Here is an 18,761-nt window from a genome sequence, read left to right on the forward strand (position 1 = left end):
CAGAGCAACCTCGGTCAGCCATGTTAGTTTCCTGACTCGTTCACAAACGATGCGAGAGGAGCCATGGCCTTGTCATTGAGTGGAGACGAAGAGGAATATGATTCAGAGTCGGAGCAGGTCAGATATCCTTCATTACATAAAGCCACCCGCGTGTGTGTGCGCGCGCGTCGCTGCTGCTGTTGTGCTGGTGTGAAACAAAGCGTTTAACGGGCACAGTGTGAGGCGTTGTTTCGGGGAGAACGTGTGTGGCGTTCAGCCGCTCATCTCCTCTTTATTGTTGTCGACTTGAAAGGAGAAACGCTGCGTCTCTTTAAAAACCTCCCGTTCCCCTTTTCCCGCACGGTTAGAGACAGGAAACACGTTCAAACGAAGCGTTTACACGCAGCACTGGAGTGCAGCGGAGGTCCAGAGACTGACCGCCCAAACGCACCATGTCCTCCTCTCCACCTTGGACACCATCTGTCATGTTCGCCACAACTGACCCATTTTGTTGTGACTGACCACAGCGCCTTATTTCACTAAAGTGACTGATTCGTGTGTGTGTGGTCCAGGACCTCCGTCTCCTCCGTGGTCAATGAGGTCCAGGCAGCTCGAAGGTGCTGTGATCTGCTCCTGGTTACTATCTCTAGGTTTGCTTCATGGGAAAAAGCCTTTTCTCCAAACTGATTTCCTCATAGTTCAACTTGCTCCACTACTCTGTGCCTTTAAGAAGCCTTTAGGCGAAATGAAGTTGAGGCAGGGAGTGAGGAGGGGGATGGGGAGGTGGAACAATGAAGTGGCTCTTACTTCTGTTGAGTTCCAGAACTGTGGGACTCCTGCAGTGACCCCGTCAAAGCCTCATCAAGTCATTTTATTTTTATTAAAGTTTAGGGATGAGCTGATGCGTTATTGTCAAGTGTCAAAACACTACATCAAATATTGGAAAAGGAAAATGTGATATGATAAGAATGAGATAAAGTTGTCTTGAGCTGCAGGAGAATAAAGGCAAGATAGACCATGGGAATTCTATATTGAGACTTTGTTGGATCAGGATCTTTATATCAGTCTGAAGTGAACCTCCTGTTATCCTCAGGGTCAATTTGACCCCAGTCAATGTTTATCGCCTCCAAAAAGGATGATTTACATAATTTTCTTTGCTTTATATGCAATGACTTTTCAGAAAACTGGATCAACGCAACATGAATACAATAATATGTTTTAAATGTACTGCACACATTGTGTTTATATGCATCTTTGTTCCTTAGGGAATAAACAATGTTAGTGAATGTGAGGAGAACAGGACAGCCACTATTGAAGCTGTGATATTAGGACTTTATTTTTGTCCCACATTTTTTCTCAAATACACAGTGCTGATGATTGAGGTCAGTGGACACAGTCATTTAGAGAAAGGACAGTGGACAATATTTGTCCTCATCGCGACAAATGGCTCTTGCACAGTTGTGTTTTTTAATTATCAGATATAATGGTGACCAGCAAAGTGTTGTCTCACTCACAAGCATACAGTGCTAGTGATTTATATAAAGGTGCAACAAATGCATCTTTGCAGACATTCCAGGATCGTATGATTCTTATTAAGGATTGTAAATAATATGTAAATAAAGGTTCAATACAGAAAAAAAGGCCCTGCACATTTACTAATCTAAGAAAAATCACGGAAGTGTATTCTTATAATTATCGTAGTATTACTACACTAAATTGCTACAGTCATAGACATGGAGCTCATCGGAGTCCCTTTATATTAGTAGTGCTTTGTAAATATTGGATATTGCAGAAGTCTTCATCAAATGCATTACTTGTACAATTCAGGAGAAATGTTTATACCCACACCACCTATTCAACAGTTCCTCATCAGGGAGGCTTTCGTGACCCCTCCTCCCATCGTGACACATTGTTGGAGAGACGGGAACACACACTTACAGTTGTGTCAAGGACCACTGTACACTGAGCTGCAGATGATGAGCCTTGTGACTGTGCCTGCCGCTGAAATCAGAAGATTGTGCTCCGAATATCGGCCGTGTGTTTTGCACAGACTTCAGAAAACCTTCCCAGATTCCTGACATATCACTGGAGAGAGTTACAGTAAAGACATGTTATCGCGCTCTGCAGCATTGATTGTTTGTAGCGAGTAATGAAACCATGTCGGAGACAAACACAAGTGCTCAGTCAGCTGCAGTGTGCAATAACCAACACATTTTCATGAAGAAACCTTTTCTCTTTCCAGAGGAAAGAGGAAAATCTGTCTGTGGTGCACATGAATTAACATGTCCTGACAACATTAATGACCTACTTCATTTGTCTCCACAGTCACAGATGTAGGGCAGGTTGTTCAGGTCGTTGTTGATGAAATTTTCTTTCTGGAATCGGTAGGAACGTCTTGTTCTTTTTGCACATTGTTTTACATGTTTGACCCGTTTTACCTTTCTGTTGTGCTTTAGAAAATAAAATCTTGAATAACTGATTATCAATCTAAGAGCTAATTGGTGTATGCGGTAAGTGTGTATACAGTAGCAGCTCAGGGGTAGACAGGGAGCATTTATCCTGTCAATCTGCTCAATGACTGGCTTTTCTGAGCTGTAGAATTCCCATTTGAAACTTTTCACGGGCACTTCTTTGTGTTTACAGTCGTTCTTTAACCCGTTTGCAGCTCGTCTGTTGCAACATAAAACTAATCATCTGTGTGCAACGTAGGGACAGCAGATAAATACAGTGACTACAGTGTGTTTGTTCATGTATCTTGTATAGGTAACCAGCACTGACATATTACAGTGCTACTTATGCATACATTATTCTTGCATTTGCCCCCATTGAAAATGAACAGAAGCTTTTGATGTGCCTTTGATCTGTACATGGATTACCATGTTGAGGCACATTGCACGTGAATTAAAGGCAACAGTGTGAGACTCTTCATTCTGGCATTTCCAGTATGATCAAAGCCATTCTTCTTGGTCAAAAAGCTTTTGAACAAAGGTCTTGATCAAAGACATCTTAGCCAAGAGCATAACACATCGTTGCGTGGCATGCGCAGGTTCAGTAGCACGTTAGCTCTCGTGGTTTAGGCAGAGTTACTAACGAGGGAATGGTCATACACTCTGAATAGGAACTGTGCTTCCAGCCTCACACTCAATTATTGCCTTAATTGTGAGTTTAAGCCCAATTTATACTCCTGCGTAAAGTGCTCTACGTAGGTTACGCAGAGCCATCTGCGTTGACGGAGAGCCTGTCGGAAAGCCTCTGCGTTGTGTCCGGCTGCACAAGATATTTTTTAAGTGTCCGTCACTCCGTCAAGGGACAACGGAGGCGGCAAGGGCTGCGATTGGTCCTCAGGACAGGCCGAGCTAACGCTGCTGTGGCTAATTTCTCGCCTCAAATTATCTTCTGGGACACGGAAACCCCTACTGATCGGGCAGGGAATTGCAGTGGCGTATCCGTCACCACGACGGAGAAGTATGAAGGCTCGAGGGCTCGCCGTGGTTACGCAGTCGGATAACACATTACGCACTTGGAGAAGTATAATGTGGCCTTTATAGTCATGCATTTCTTTCAGTTGTCTCCTGAATCAGTTGTCACCTGCGAGGTAAGTGTGTTGCCAAGGCAACCTCTCCTTCCAGAACAAGAACCCCTATGATTTGTCTTATTTTCATAGCGCTTTTCAATCTCTCCATGGCAACAGTGCAGAGACTAAAAATAACTGTAGTGGAAATCAAAATTTGAATTTAGGACGATGGCCTGAAAGCCTCGTGGTCATTTGTGTGCATGGTTGTGAACGTGTGCACATGCTCAGTCTCTTCTCCCTTAATAGCTTTAATCATTGTTTTTCTATCATTGATCCTATAATGTGCATCTTTACTGTTATCACTTTTATTTTAGGTGAGAATATCTACACCTCTGAAATGACTCGATCTGAATTGATTACAATTGCATGACAAAAACTATAATGATGAGTTATCAGTTCAAACGTCGAGAAGGAAATGATGATCGATTATTTGATCGATCTTATATAAATATATTTGCACCTAAATGCGGTCTGGCGAACAAGTGTTGTATGACTAAAATAAATAAAAATGTGTCATCAAACAGTTTAAATACAGATGAGCTACTGAAAGAGCCATTTTAAAGTCTTTGATCACACTTATGATGTAGTGGTTAGAACACTTGCCTTTGTAGCAAGAAGACTCGAACCATCCTGTGTGTGTAGGGGGGCGTTTACTCCAGGTTGGGGTTAGGTAAATTGGGCTCTCTAAATTGACCGTAGGGGTGAGTGTGAGAGCGGATGGTTGTTTGACTCTTGTGTCCCTGTGATGGACTGGTGATCTGATCTACATCAGCTGAGATTGGCACAACCCAACCCTCATGTGGAGGATAAAGCAGTAGAAGATGATCACACTTTGTCCTCACTGTTTGTCCTGCAGCAGAGGGCAGCCAACCGGCCAAAGCCCAAGATGGGGACAACGTCAGCCGTCAAGCTTCCGTCCAACCGCAGCTCGTCCAGTGCCCGACGTAGGAGAACGCGCTGCCGAAAGTGCGAGGCGTGTCTGCGGACAGAGTGCGGAGAGTGTCACTTCTGCAAGGACATGAAGAAGTTTGGAGGGCCTGGGCGCATGAAGCAGTCGTGCATTATGAGACAATGCATTGCGGTGAGTCGATAATCTCAGTTTGTCTTTTCTGTCGACGTTCAGACAGTTTTAGATACAGATGCGACGATGTCAGATCACCGATGTTAAAGATGTTTTGTTGGTTCTTTGCTGCAGCCCGTCCTGCCTCACACAGCAGTGTGTGTGGTGTGTAAAGAGGCGGGGAAGGAGGACACGCTGGAGGAAGAGGAGGAGAAATTCAACTTCATGCTCATGGAGTGTTCTATCTGCAACGAGATCGTCCATCCCAACTGCCTCAAGGTACAGATGACTCGGCTCTGCCTCAGTGCGGTCATTCACACAGTGACACACATCTGCCAGCAAACACATAAAGCTCATTAAAACACAATGTAATGTAACACAATGACTCACTGAAGGTATGTCGATGTGGAAATGCTGTTGTTTATGTAGCTTCCAACTCTCCCTAATGATGACTTACAGGTTTTTATGGTTTATGACTGGCACTGTCATGCTTGTGACACATGCCCGAGAAGCTTTAAATGACCAGACGTTTGGCTCATTGCCTTAAATAGATGTTTTAGTGAAGACATCAACGTTCAAAAAGATAAAGGCAAAACAGAATCAAAAGCAGCACACACCCTGTTTGTACCTGTGGTGCTGGCATAGGTTTGGTCAAACCAGTTTTTCCAACATGTCGTGTCTAGCTGTTCTGCAGCATGCACCAACTAAGACATATATGTATATATATATATAAATATTTTTTAAACTCAAGTTTTATATGTATGGTAAAAACATTCAGATGGAGCAGGGGTTCATGCTTTTTGTCTTTTGGAGTTTTGTTTTTAATGACAGTATGAGTCAGTGTGTTGACTGCGATGGGTTATGGTGTTCATTTTCACTTCCCTTGTTCCTTTTGTTAAACAAACTTAACACAGGAATCCTTTTTAAAGCCTGTTGTTCTTGTTGAAATCCGGCTCTTTTCTGGTTGCTCTCTATCAGGTGACCGATGCGTCAGGAGTGGTGAACGATGAACTCCCAAACTGCTGGGAATGTCCCAAATGCAACCACGCAGGCAAAAGTGGGAAAGTGAGTACTTACTGAGTTTAGGTCACAAGATAAATACTACTAATATTTCTCTTTATTCTTAGTATCATTCATACAGTTGTGTACAACAGCGGCTTTGTTACGCTTGTGTTTTCAGCTACTTCCTGTTTATTATTATTATTTAAATGTGACTGAGTTTGTCACTGAGCCGTGTAGTTTTTATTACTAAACCTTTAGCTGCACTTGTTGCACATCTGGTTTTCCTGGTCGCTATAGGCTTAAGGTATAAAGTTGTCTTGCAACTTGTGTCCCCCTTGGTATTGAAGCAAAAAAGGGGTCCAGGCTTCAAATACGCCTCCAACCTCCCTGGCTCTCTGCTGAGGGAACAGAAGCCTGTGAAGGAGGAGGGAGACGCAGCCTCTGCAGCCAGGAGGAGACCGGACAGAGAGGAGACGCCCAGGAACAGACCTGAGTCTCTGACGGAGTCTCTGTACCGACAGCCACCACTCCTGTCTCCCAGCAGCCTGCCCAGGCCTAGACCTGAGGACAGACTGAGGAGGAAGAGGAAGCTGTTTGATGATGAGGAAGAGGATATCATTTTGAGGAAGAAGGTTTGATTTTTTGTTTATTATTATCATATTATATATCCTTGCTGAGTAGGTGAATCCACTTCAACCTAACCAAAGAATTGAAAGTGAGATGTATTTATTTTTTCTCAAACAGGAAATGTCAGACGATCCTTACTTTTCTAAGCTTCTGCACCGCATCAAAACAGAAGAGGATGAAGATGCATACAAGGACGAGGACGACGAAGGACGAGACCCTCACTTCCGGAATGGTTTGGAGAGGAGAGTGCGTTTAGCAGATGCTGAAGAAGAAGCAGATGACAGGGACTCCAAGAGCGAACTTTTAAACCCCTGCATTAAAACACCAGTCGGGGACAGTGACCAGTCTCACTGCAGCTCTCCACAGGCCGGCCCCAGCAGTGAGGGCAGCAGTGAGACCCAGGAAAAAGGTCAGCGCCCAAAAGCACGGCGTAAGCGTCGTCTTCCAAACAGGGAACTGAGCCGAGAACTGAGCAAAGCACTAAACCAGGAAATCCAGAAGACGGAGGACTGCCTAGCCAACGAGAACCGACAACCCCTCAAGGTGGAGCCAGAGACGGAGAACGAGGAACCCAAGAGGTTGTTCCGCAACGGCAACGACCTCGGGGATCCGAGGCCACACCTCAAGAGCAAAGAGATAAACGGAACACCGTGGGAGCTGAGGCACTTCTACCCAAGTCAGATCACGCCACTGGGTTTCAACCGCAGCACCCCGACCAACCGGCCAGTGCCTCCACGCTCCCCGCCCAAGTGTGTCCAAATGGAGCGGCACGTCATTCGCCCGCCTCCAATAAGCCCGCCTCCAGACAGACTGACCCTGAAAGACGGGAAAACACACGTCATACAGCGAGAGGACTGGATGAAGATTTTCCACTTCCTCTCACATAAGGAGCTGTGTGTGTGTATGAGAGTCTGCAAGACGTGGAACAGATGGTAAAATATGATGCTCGGCATTTTCAAAGTTACTGCACGAGATAAAGAACATGATGAATTAACATTAACATTTGCCTCTGATGTTTAGGGGTTGTGATAAGAGACTTTGGACAAAGATCGATCTGAACCGCTGCACCTCTGTCACTCCGCTCATGCTCAGCGGGATCATTCGACGACAGCCGATCTGCTTAGACCTCAGCTGGACCAACATTTCCAAGAAACAGTTAAGCTGGCTCATCAATAGATTACCAGGTAATCATCTTTGTGTCACTGATGATGTGTTAACAAGGAAAATGGACTCTTTTGATTTAGTTTCACTCTTGCATCCGTAAGTTAAAGCACTGCTGTGCCTTTCAGGTCTGCGGGTGTTGAAGTTATCGGGCTGTTCTTGGGCTGCTGTGTCTGCGCTCTGCACCTCCAGCTGTCCCCTGCTGCGTACTCTGGATGTCCAGTGGGTTGAGGGACTCAAAGACGCACAAATGAGAGACCTGCTCTCACCCCCAACAGACAATAGACCAGGTATGTCAGTGGACCAACAAAACACAAGCTGTCAGTGGAGTTTATCTTCTTTTCTCCATGGCTATCGTCCATACATCTCTTTGATGCATTTAAGTAGAACTGGTCAACAAATCTGAATTATTATTATTATTATTATTACTATTATTATTATTATTATTATTATTATTATTAATAATGCACCAGTTATGTTATTAACATGTCCACGTGTCTGATAATCATATACAGTGATGATTTTACTCTTTAGTTTGAGGTCTTAGGACTGAAACAGCTGTTATATAATATAGTTATCTGCCACAACCAAAGTGTTAAAAAGTATCAAAGTTAACCCTCACAAATGACCGGTCTGTTAACGTTAATCCTGTGCTCCCCGGATTAAGAAAAGCACAATAACTGCACACAAGGACTCCGGTAACTCGCCTGCTGTAGCTGTCTCATCTTCTCTGAGCTTCTGGGGTGATTAGTTTTTATGTGGAATTAACTTTTAGTTGATGTGCACTGTACTCTCTATAATGAAGATAAAGTGATTTCCCATCATCAGTCAGATCAAGGCTTTGTCTTATAAGCGTTTGCAATTATCATTTAATTATTAGAGTTTCTGTCTTGACCTGAAGTGAAATGTTCTAGAGCAGGGGTGTCAAACTCATTTTCACTGAGGGCCGCATCCCTCAAAGAGCCAGATGTAACTAAGACAGAATACATGTAACTAAATGTTAACAAATATAATGTAAACTAAAGGTAACTATTGCTAAATAACTTTCTGTATTTATTACTTACTTAGTTACAAATATGATGCATTATAGATGTAACCCGGTCCGCGATGGTGTTTCTTGACAAACTAACAGTTTTAAAAATCTGTATATGTATGGTGCTCACACACCATCAACATGCTCTGCTTCAAAAACACACCCTCAGAAATAGACTTTGAAACACGGGTGATTTCTTCAGCTACAATAAAGCTAGCTTTCACTGCCACTTTGGTTTTGGTGGCTTTTGTGAACACAGTCTGCTGCGATCACAGTCGGTCACAATGATACACTGCGATCTAGTGGCGGGATGCCGTCACTTTACGGGTAACGCAATCGCTGTGCATTATGGGAAATGTAGTGTATGGTCAACGCACGCCTTAAAGCAGCATAGACCTATTTTAACACCGATTTTTAAGACCAATTATTCACTTGCGGGACACATAAAATGACGTGGCGGGCCACATCAGGCTCCCGGGCCTCGAGTTTGACACGTGTTAATTGAGAAAATAATCGACAGATTAATCGATGATGAAAATAATCGTTAGTTGCAGCTCTACAAATTTCCCTCAGGGACAATAAAGTTTATCTTGAATATTGAATCTCGATTCAGCCTCCTTATGACAAACCTTTTGCTCGTTCTCTGACAATTTATTGACAGATTACTTGAAAATGAAACTCTGGCTCCACCACAGACATCTTTGCACATTGTACTTGATGACAAAGATTGTGTATGATTTTATTTGTATTTATCTGACTTACAGGTCAGCTGGATAACCGGTGCAAGTTGCGTAACTTGGAGGACCTGCGTCTGGCGGGGCTGGACATCACGGACACATCTTTACGTCTCATCAGTCGTCAGATGCCTCTGTTGTCCAGGCTGGACCTGAGCTACTGCAACCACATCAACGACCAGTCTGTGAACCTGCTGACGGCAGCAGGGACCACCACTAGAGATTCCCTCACAGAAATCAACCTGTCTGGTGAGAAGTGGAACCTGAGGAACACACAGACACACTTCCTTTTGGGTTGTAAATACATACAGGTGTGACTCTGTGGAGCTACGTCCCTTTGCTGCGTTTTTTGAAGATTTAGTCCTTTTAAAAGGGAAAGAGATTGAGTTTGAAAAGCCAATAAACAAAGTCTCTGTTTTGTTAAAGTTTCCCCTGAAGCCAAGACAGGAAAACAGTGAGCCAGCAAACACAAGATCATCATTGTATTTAAATCTGCACTGGCCTTTTTTGCAGGTTGCAGTTGCCACAGTATGTAAGAGATTTGCTCTATTTAGTCATTGACGTGACTGTGATGTCATCACAGATTCAGGAAACATGTCAAACTTAACTGATAACCATTCAAAATTAAATTCACAGGCTGCAAACTGTGTTACTGTTTTTGTGTGTCTGTTGTGCCACTCGCCCAATGACGCAGCTCGCAGCATATCGACACTCAGGTTGCCAGAAGAGTTAGTCAGACACGGGAAGCTGCAGCTATGTGTCGGCAATGCTTTACATTGTCAAACCCAAACGTCCCCAGTGCAACTCTCAAAATGGCCGGAGAAGAAGGGAAGCAAAGCAAGGGTCTGCAGTGAAGATGCATTTCAGAAATCTAGATGGCTGAAAGCAGAGAGGAATTTGAAAGCAGATGCCGGGGTTGATCACCTGAACTAGGGAGAAGAGGTACAAGTCCTCGGACTAAGAATAAACTCAATGCTGTGGGCTGCTCTGTTGTTGGAGAAAGTTATTTTTGACATTTGTGAGATGAAACAGTTAGAGATAGACACTGAAAACACATGTATCACCTCAGTGTTCTTTCATTTGAACTGTGGTACCTTTGCAGTATGTGTAGTTCAACCTGGACTTAGATTTAAGAGGGTTTTTTCAATGTGTATCACACATGCACACAAAGAGAAAAGGAAATGATTTGAGCAGAAAAGGGAAAAGTCAAGGTCAAGAAAAGATACAAAAATTAGATGATTTTTCAGTTTTTGTTTTGTTTTTTTTAAAATCCAAATCTTTTTACCAGGCTTGTGACGGAGTCTTATTCTCTCTGTTTCCTTTTAGTTTGTAACCGTGTCACGGACCATTCCCTAAACTTTTTCAAGCGCTGTGGAAGCATCTGTCAGATAGACCTCCGCTACTGCAAGCAGGTGACCAAGACGGCGTGCGAAAGGTTCATTGCAGAAATGTCTGTGAGCGTCCCGTTTAGACTGAGAGAGGACAAACTGCTGCAGAAGGCGAGCTAGTTTCCCGACGGGACAACAGCGATGGAAAAGACCGTCTTTGCACTTAATGGAACTTTTTTTTTATGTTAAACTGGTCAAACTATGATTGGTCTGCGAGTCAGTTCCAAACAGACTAAATTGATCTCTGGATGGAGACCTTAGCTGAAGCGTTGTAGAAAGGTGGACACAGAAAATCGCGTGCATGTTTGTGCTGAGATTTGATTTCGTTTATCTCTTTTTTTTTATTATTATTTTTATAAAAAACGTGCTTGTAAGTGATGGTTGGGTTGTTTATTTTTAATCTTTAAATATTTAAAAACCCAGTATTTTTTTTTTTTTATATAAGCATCATTTCATGAGTTTACAGCTGTGTCTCAGGAGCTAAAGGTCACAGAGAAAATGTTTGGCATGTGAGCAGAGTCTTCAAACAACAGTGTCACTACGTGCCATCATCTGTATCAGTGTAATATATCCATTTCAGAGGGGAAAAAATAACATGTACAGTAATATCTGAATAAATTATCATAAAACTTCTTGAATATTTAGAATCTAAATCAGAACAAATTCATATTCTTCACGTCCTTGTGTCTTCAGTTACCTGAATTATGTTGGTGTTTCACTGATATTTCAACATTAATTTATTGTTTGTATTTATTCTCTTTCAGTAATTTGACAGTTCCCTCAGAGCTGGGTCAAACCATTTTTTGTGGGGTGGATTTTTGAGCCAGTTGCAGCGCCACCTGGTGGCCACAACACCCAACTCTACATGTTATGATCATTTTACCTCATTATGACTTTGAATAATGCAGTCCACTCCACATAGCATATCCTCTATACAGGTTTATATAAGCAACTATTTAAGACTTTTGCAAGTTGCTCACTTGCAAACATTTAAATGCCTGCATATACAGTAGGTGTTTTGTGTATTTTGGGTGTCGTCATGTAATCACCTCAAGTGAATGTGATGTTTATATTTGTAAATTGAAAAAATAAGTGCTAATATGCATTAAAATAAGTTCATTTGTACCATTATGAGTACTCTGTTTTTGAAATGCAAGAAAAATGCAGCAAAAATGCAGCACACTCAATTTAAAAAATTGAGGCTTTTCCTTTAAATGTAAATTACTTTGCAACAGAACTCCCTTAAAATGACTGAATGTGATGAAGATAAAAGAGGAACACAAATTGTCTTTCATTTAAATCTTTAATTACCAAAATAAAACGTTTGACATTCCCAAAATACTAAGAGAAAACTTGCACACAAATAATCCTCTAAACTAAAAGTGCAACCTGCTCCGCTACTCTTCATGATTAATATGGGACGTCTTTACTGTATTAGCAGCAACTGTGAACTCGTGTGGGTACAGTAGAGAGGATGGATACGTGGAAATGAGCAGGATTAAACCAAAACATCTGACTTTGTAACTTGGCAAGATGGAGGAGGCAATTAGTGTGTCATGCTCTGGTTCAAGCAGAAAAAAAACATGTCAAACCATAACTCATAATAAAAGAATCCAATCCCAGGGACAATTCAATAATCAGATACTCAAATTCAATCAAAATCAATATATATATACATCTCACATGGGACAATATCTGCAAAAATGCACATTAGCAAGTCATCATTTCCATACACTTTCAGTAAATGTGACACTATCTTTGAATATTAAGTTTATATCACACTCTTACATCAGAGGAAACCAAAAGCATTAAGACTTCACTTCATTCCACTCCCAACAACGAACAACCATAAAAAAATAACAAACATTCAGCTTCACGTCCACAGTGCAGCTTATGACAAAACGGGAACGGATGTTTGGAGGAGTTAGCACCAGTTTTTGTCTCGATGAGACGAGGACAGAGGTGACAGCGGAAGTTAGCTATTGCTGTTCTGACAAGAGTTTGCACAGTCGTTTTCCATCTGTTATGCATTTTAATAAGCTCTTAAAAACAGTTAATATAACAAAATCAAAGAAGCAGAGCACCTGCTCGTCGAGTAGAACTTATCTTTTCTTACCAACATTAACAAAGAGGCCTTCAAATATCCACCACCAGTCCAGATTAAATCTGTCCAACTTCAAGTTACACCTGCCTCTAGTACTGGTCTACAGTCGCGAGCGGTCAGTGCCTGAACACAGAGTGAACTAAGATCTTTCATTTAAAATGTGCTGAGCACTCACAGCAGCCACACGCTGCCCGACATAGTCAGACAGACTGACAGACTGCATCTCCCCTGTGTTACTAAGATATGTCTTCATGTTGCAGCAGATGTAAAGAGAGATATGTGAGGAGTTTAAGGTTCACAGAGCGCCCCGAGGGCGATGAGTTGTGATGGAGGAGAGCGCATGTGGCCGAGTGAGCGCCACACATTCTTTGTGGTGAAAATTTTATTAAGAAAAACAAACCTGACATTTAGGAATGAGCATAGATTATAGATATGTTCACTTGAGGAATGACTCGCAATAATCCTGTATGATCTTATGCTCTGTAGCTTCTCATTATGTTTCAATGTGCAAACGATGGAAATAGAAACATGAAACGAGTCTTTAGGGGAACGCTGAAACGCTATGAGCAGCGAGGTCGAGTTAAGGTTCAGTCTGTCATACCAGTACATTAGGACTTGAAGACGTGCACGGCCCTCACAACGTACTGCCTGCAGATCGGACACTCGTTCATCCTCATGCCACACTTGGTGCAGGTGACCATGTGACCGCACTCCAGCAGAACGCAGTCGATCATGGCGTCCATACAGATCCTGCAGAGGTTATCGTCGTGGAGCGTCAGCAGAGCCTTCTCACTGCAGTCTACAAGAGAGAGAAACACAAGAGAGAGGTAACTGGAAATGTTAGGAAAACACTTCAGAGTGAAAGGAGGGTGATGTTTCATGCACTGCAGAGGGGCAAAGGGGGGGGGGGTGCTGCAGCTTGATAAATCACTTCATCTTACCCACTGTGTGTTATCTCGCTCACAAAAACCTGAAAAATGTCAGTGTCTGATTAGGTTATGTGTCAAGATGTTTCCATGACAACCACACAGTTGTGCTGGTGAGTAGTGTAGTGAGAATTCATTTAAAAATAAAAAAGTCAAGCAGCTTCACAGGAGATGCCATTCCACACGATAACGAATGAGAACAAGTTGACGAGGCGTACATGTGATACTGCATGTATGATGGAGAGGTGAATCACAGATGGTGAGTGTGACCATGGCAACAGTGCAAGGAATCCATGAGTCTTACCTCCGATGGCACCGTTGCAGATAGGAGGGGGGAAGGTCACCACTTTAGTGTGGGAGGAGCAAAGCAAGAGACATTTGATTGATTTGATAGTCATTGGAAATTACTAACCTTACTGAACGAGTCTGTTTGTATCCACACGAGGTATTTTATTATGAATAATGATGATAATAACAATTATTATTATAATTATTATTATTATTATAATAGTTCAAGGGCCAAATAACACAAAGACCCTGTTGTATTTAATTATTATTAGGAATGGGCTTTTCAATAGAATGTTGAGCTAATGAAGGAGATGCATTCAAAGAACACGGTAAATGTCATCACTTCTGCGGGATCCACTGTGTGTTAAGCTAATACAGCTTGAAGGTTAATTCAAGAACAAACACAAGCGGTCCACCAACTAAACACTTATAAACACAACAGAATTATTAATTATTAATCACATTAACTTTTTATAATCACACAAATAACTGAATATTCATGTGCGTCCCTAATTAACATATTAAGAAGATAGATTTAGGTTTCTATGGTTACAAACGGGACGTGGCCTCTAAAACAATGCAAACACGACTCGCCTGTGTTTACAGCACCGCTCATGTTTTTCACCGCAAGACACAAATCACAATATATCGCCAAGTGCGCGGTAAATACATGAAATGTCACAGTACTACGTTTGCTGTCAATACCCACTTGATTTCCTGTTCCCCTCCGTCTCTCGGTACAGTCTGCCTACACGCTCCACCAGCTCCCACTTCTCACAGCACCCTGAATAGTTGACAAAGTTCCTGGCCAGGATCTCCTTCAGCTGCCTCACCGACAGACCTTCGATGTCCCTCAGGCTGGATATGTCTGACAGCGACGCTCTGGCCCGACGTCGAGTCTGTGGACTCACCTGCACCATTCAAAAAAACGATTTAACATAATACATTTCAACGATCCTTCACTACTTAATGTGACCATCATTTGAAAACCTGACATACAAGTTACTGTAATTGAGCACTGACTCATGTTTGTTTACATTCAGCAACAAAACTGAAAGCCTGTTTGATTTACAATGACAGCAGTAAGAGTGATCACCTCAGGTGTGAGTTCACTGGGGTCCAGGTTGAGGAGAGACACTGATGTTGCATCATCCTGTAACACAACAGCAGGAATAACAAGCATAAGTGCGCACTACTGTACATGCTGGGTACAAACCAGGTAACCCAGGATTAGGATTAGACTCAAGAACAATGCCACATCTCTCCCATCCACAGAAGCCAAGTCCAAATATTTATAGAAGCTCCTGGATGTTTGGAGCCGAGCTCCCTTTTCACGGCCCTGCACTTTATATTTTTGTCCGTCTGCTTTCTAACCTCCCACTCAGTTTCGGAAAAATTGTAGTAAAGACGATAAATGAACCTCACTTTGACGAGTCAAGTTGTTTTTCCCCATTGTTGATTTGCAGTAGGGATTATCGATAATATGTGTGTACAACAGTACTCAATTTTAAGCATGTTTTAAGAAAGTTCCAGACCTGGTTGTTATCGGAGCTGTCACTCCTGCTAAGCGGTTCCTCCTGTGATGCAGCAAAAGCAGACAGCTCAGAGGCAGACTGTGTGGTTGAAGGATTATACAGGGAACGTGAGTGAAGGCTGCCATTGTCGGGGTCCTCCTCCTCCTCAATGCCTTGATGACACAACACCAAGTCCACCAAGTCTTCCTTTTCCCTACAGGTATCTATGGGGATGTGACGAAGCAGCAAGTACTGGCGCAGGTCCTTCACTCGTAGACGCATGAGCCGAGGCCTCTGAAAGGCTGTTGATTTAAGTAAATGACATGTGGCACAGAGGCGCAGGTTCTCCTGAAGCACAGAACACAGCGAGCAGAAGCACTTCCTGCAGTCGCTACAGATATACTGGGGAAGAAAATCAGAGAGAAAACAGGATGAAAGGAGGTGGATGCACTTTTTTATTCTCAATTATTTTCTCAAATGACATGTGACATTACATAATAAATAGGAAAACTATCGAGTTAGGGGACAGAGCCTTTTCAGTTGCAGCTCTAAAGCTTTGGAAAGCTCTGCCGCCACATGTTTGGCTGTCCCCCACACTGCCTGTTTTTAAATCAAACCTCAAAACACACTTCTATTCCTTGGCCTTTGGCTCGGCATTAGAGTTTCTCATTCTTATCCTTTTTTCCTTTCCTATTGGTCTTAACACTTTTATTATTTTTAATGTCCTGTTGGTTTAAGTTGGTTACTGTTGTTGTCTTGTTTTTATGTCTATCTGTACAGCACTTTATAAATAAATTTGGATTGGATTGGAGTGCAGAGACGCTAATTAAAAGATCAGTGGAAAACATGTTGGTGGCCCTTTTCTGCATTTCTCAGACACTCACATATGCTCAATCTCTCCCGGCACAATAACAGGAAGCGGCAGATTTCTTTTAAGTGACAGACATCAAAGACTAATGAATGCAAGACATGGGATTATACTGGAGCGATGAGTGAGTGAAGCACATGATTCAGAGCCACATGTGAACATCAGTGATGATAAGATTGCAGCATGCTGTCCACCAGTCTCTGCTTTATCCTTCCAATGAGGGTCGAAGAAAATGAATAAAAATGTAATTAATTTCAATCCTAATTTGAGTCCACTTCCAAAACACCATTAAACCAGGAAAATCCATTACAAATATAAAAGTGGATTTAATCAGGCAACATGTCAGGTGATTAAATAAGATATATATGTATTTGTACAGGCATTACACAGGCACCTACCTTTCTCCTGAAGACTGAGAAGGCCTGACCACAGGTCTTGCATACAAGGCTGGGACTCCCTGAGCTGGTGGGCGGGTATGTAGAGTATCCTGCACTGGGTGCAAATCTGAAGGGTCCAGCGCTGGCTCCAAACCCTGGCTGCTGACCTCTGACCGCCCCAGTACCCATGACCTCATTCAGCAGTCCACAGCATGAAGCCCACATGGACGAGGCCCCTGCCTGTCAACAGCACAACAGCTTCTTCAGCATTCTCCATCTTCTCTTTCACAGATTATCAAGATGCATATTAGGACTGAATGATATGACTGCTCTTGCTCTGACAGACACTGTGATGGTGACATACACTCTTGAGTTGAATATTCACTGTGTAATACCTTGTCATGGTAATAATAACATTAGCATACCTTGAAGGTGCACTATGTAATAAATCTAACGCAACTGGCCATAAAACCCTCCTAATATGTCACAGAGACTCAAGAATAATGTTCATATAACAAACTGCACTCACCAACAACAACAGTACAGCCAAAATATTTGCATTAAAAAAAATATTTTACAGACTGGTTGCCAGTTACGTCAGAAAACGAAACCTAAAAGACCTCGGTATTTTGAATTTGAATGTAGTAACCGTTTTTGGCCACATTCTTACATAGGGCACCTTTAAATATAAACCAAGCATAAAAAGAAGGAAAATTATTATTTATTTGTTGTTCTAACCCAGTTTATTTCCTTTTTAATTATGCCTCATTTGCAAGGGAAATGCATCTGTGGGTTGAGCGGCAGAGTTCAACATGTGGGTTGCATAAAAAACTTGTTTGAAGTCTGAAAAAACATATTGGCAATTTAACAATTTATTCATTTAACAAAGAGGGGCCTCAGTAGCATGTGGAAGAAACATACACAGCCACAACAGCCTGGTACCTCCTCCTCATGTTGGTCACCATCTTGATCACACACTGCTGTGGGATGGCATCCCTCTGTGGAGGTGAGCGTTGTCATCATGAATAGAGTTCTCTCTGCATTGAGATTACCTCTAATGAGGACAGGCCTTGTTTTCCCAGTGAGGGAGATGCCGCACAGTCAATAGTAGAATAAGCCGTTTGGCATTGGCAGAGAAGATTTGGCAATTTTTTCATGGGCACAGCCCACATAATCTACTCTGCTGCTCATCCCACAAATGCAATTACTTACAAATGTTGCACTATTTAACAGGGAAATAAACAGGATAAGAGTTATTGCCAAGAAGCAATTATAACAACAAATAAACAATCGACCAAACACAAAATTTGTGTTTGGTCGACATTTAATGTCTTTACTTTTAGTGCTATGAGTATGCATTAGAGCAGCAGACATGCGAGTTCGTGTAAGTACAACATAACTGAAGACACTGCATTGTTTCAAATTGCGACTCAAAAACTAGTAATTGTTAAGCCTTGATTAAGACAGTGTGGATTTAACACATACACGAGTCCTGGTGTTTACATAGAGAACAGAGAGGTGGAGAAGGTGTGAGACGCAGCGACCACAACAACACACCGTTCAGCTAACTTCAGTTATATCTTTGCTAGCTCTTACAGCTAGCGGTAACGTTAAAAACTGTGGGGGTGACGTCACAACAAGAGAATTTAGAAAGAACACACATTTCCTTCTTTAAAAAATATAGTTACGATAACAATCTAATCAACACTTAGTGAGTGACAGCTGTCAGGGCTTTTGACAGCCGTGTTTCAGCAGCAGCGTCAGGAAGCTAACGTTAGCTGCTAGCGATAGCCTGAGCAGCGACACACTAACAACAGTGGTGATGACGCAACGGGAGAAGAATGAACCTTCATCGCAGCTCTGGCGGCTCTGCTGTTGAAATCCAGAGTGTCGGTGTGACCATCGCAGTGTGGACCGTAACTGAACTCAGCTGAACGAATGTCGGTGTCTAACGAGAAGAAACACGTTTCAGACCACGGATACTGACGTCTGACGGACTGCCTGACTGACTGTCCTCTTCTTCTTCTTCTGTCTCACAGTCTGTACGCTGCTACAATCTGATGCTGCCCCCCACAGGTCACATAGAGGATAGGATATACAGTGGTATGCAAAAGTTTGGGCACCCC

General features: G+C 42.5%; 2 protein-coding genes across 4 annotated transcripts; one reads left to right on the plus strand and one right to left on the minus strand.

The window, feature by feature from the left end:
• Window positions 1-11,553, plus strand: kdm2ba (lysine (K)-specific demethylase 2Ba). 2 transcript variants are annotated; one of them, XM_083902686.1, is made up of 10 exons: window positions 1-117; window positions 4,410-4,634; window positions 4,749-4,892; window positions 5,592-5,678; window positions 5,954-6,247; window positions 6,360-7,174; window positions 7,263-7,426; window positions 7,532-7,693; window positions 9,201-9,419; window positions 10,497-11,553. In XM_083902686.1, the coding sequence occupies exons 1-10, from the start codon at window positions 64-66 to the stop codon at window positions 10,676-10,678; spliced, it is 2,346 nt and encodes a 781-aa protein (XP_083758812.1). In that variant the 5' UTR covers window positions 1-63; the 3' UTR covers window positions 10,679-11,553. The 2 variants fall into 2 exon arrangements, with proteins under 2 accessions (XP_083758812.1, XP_083758813.1); XM_083902687.1 differs by having other exon boundaries at window positions 5,963-6,247.
• A 305-nt stretch (window positions 11,554-11,858) lies between these two features.
• Window positions 11,859-18,644, minus strand: LOC310937752 (E3 ubiquitin-protein ligase RNF34-like). Of its 2 annotated transcripts, XM_083902095.1 has the most exons (7): window positions 18,483-18,644; window positions 16,657-16,875; window positions 15,412-15,792; window positions 14,973-15,029; window positions 14,586-14,787; window positions 13,893-13,934; window positions 11,859-13,461 (listed from the first exon to the last, which is right to left on the minus strand). In XM_083902095.1, exons 1-7 carry the CDS (start codon window positions 18,486-18,488, stop codon window positions 13,271-13,273), a joined length of 1,098 nt encoding a protein of 365 aa, XP_083758221.1. In that variant the 5' UTR covers window positions 18,489-18,644; the 3' UTR covers window positions 11,859-13,270. The 2 variants fall into 2 exon arrangements, with proteins under 2 accessions (XP_083758221.1, XP_083758220.1); XM_083902094.1 differs by lacking the exon at window positions 13,893-13,934.
• Window positions 18,645-18,761: the final 117 nt, after the last annotated feature.

Source organism: Microchirus variegatus (assembly GCF_963457635.1).
Source record: "Microchirus variegatus genome assembly, chromosome: 16".
NCBI lineage: Eukaryota > Metazoa > Chordata > Actinopteri > Pleuronectiformes > Soleidae > Microchirus > Microchirus variegatus.

What these genes read in the sequence shown, in the direction of transcription:
- LOC310937752 (XM_083902095.1), bottom strand. An exon ending in GGAGGGGAACAGGAAATCAA is followed by an intron (nt 13,935 to 14,585) that starts GTGGGTATTGAC and finishes CCCACACTAAAG; the next exon opens with TGGTGACCTTCCCCCCTCCT. An exon ending in CTGCAACGGTGCCATCGGAG is followed by an intron (nt 13,462 to 13,892) that starts GTAAGACTCATG and finishes TCTCTCTTGTAG; the next exon opens with ACTGCAGTGAGAAGGCTCTG.
- kdm2ba (XM_083902686.1), top strand. Translation starts at nt 64, where the DNA reads ATGGCCTTGTCATTGAGTGGAGACGAAGAGGAATATGATTCAGAGTCG. An exon ending in TGCAAGACGTGGAACAGATG is followed by an intron (nt 7,175 to 7,262) that starts GTAAAATATGAT and finishes TCTGATGTTTAG; the next exon opens with GGGTTGTGATAAGAGACTTT. An exon ending in CCCAACAGACAATAGACCAG is followed by an intron (nt 7,694 to 9,200) that starts GTATGTCAGTGG and finishes TCTGACTTACAG; the next exon opens with GTCAGCTGGATAACCGGTGC.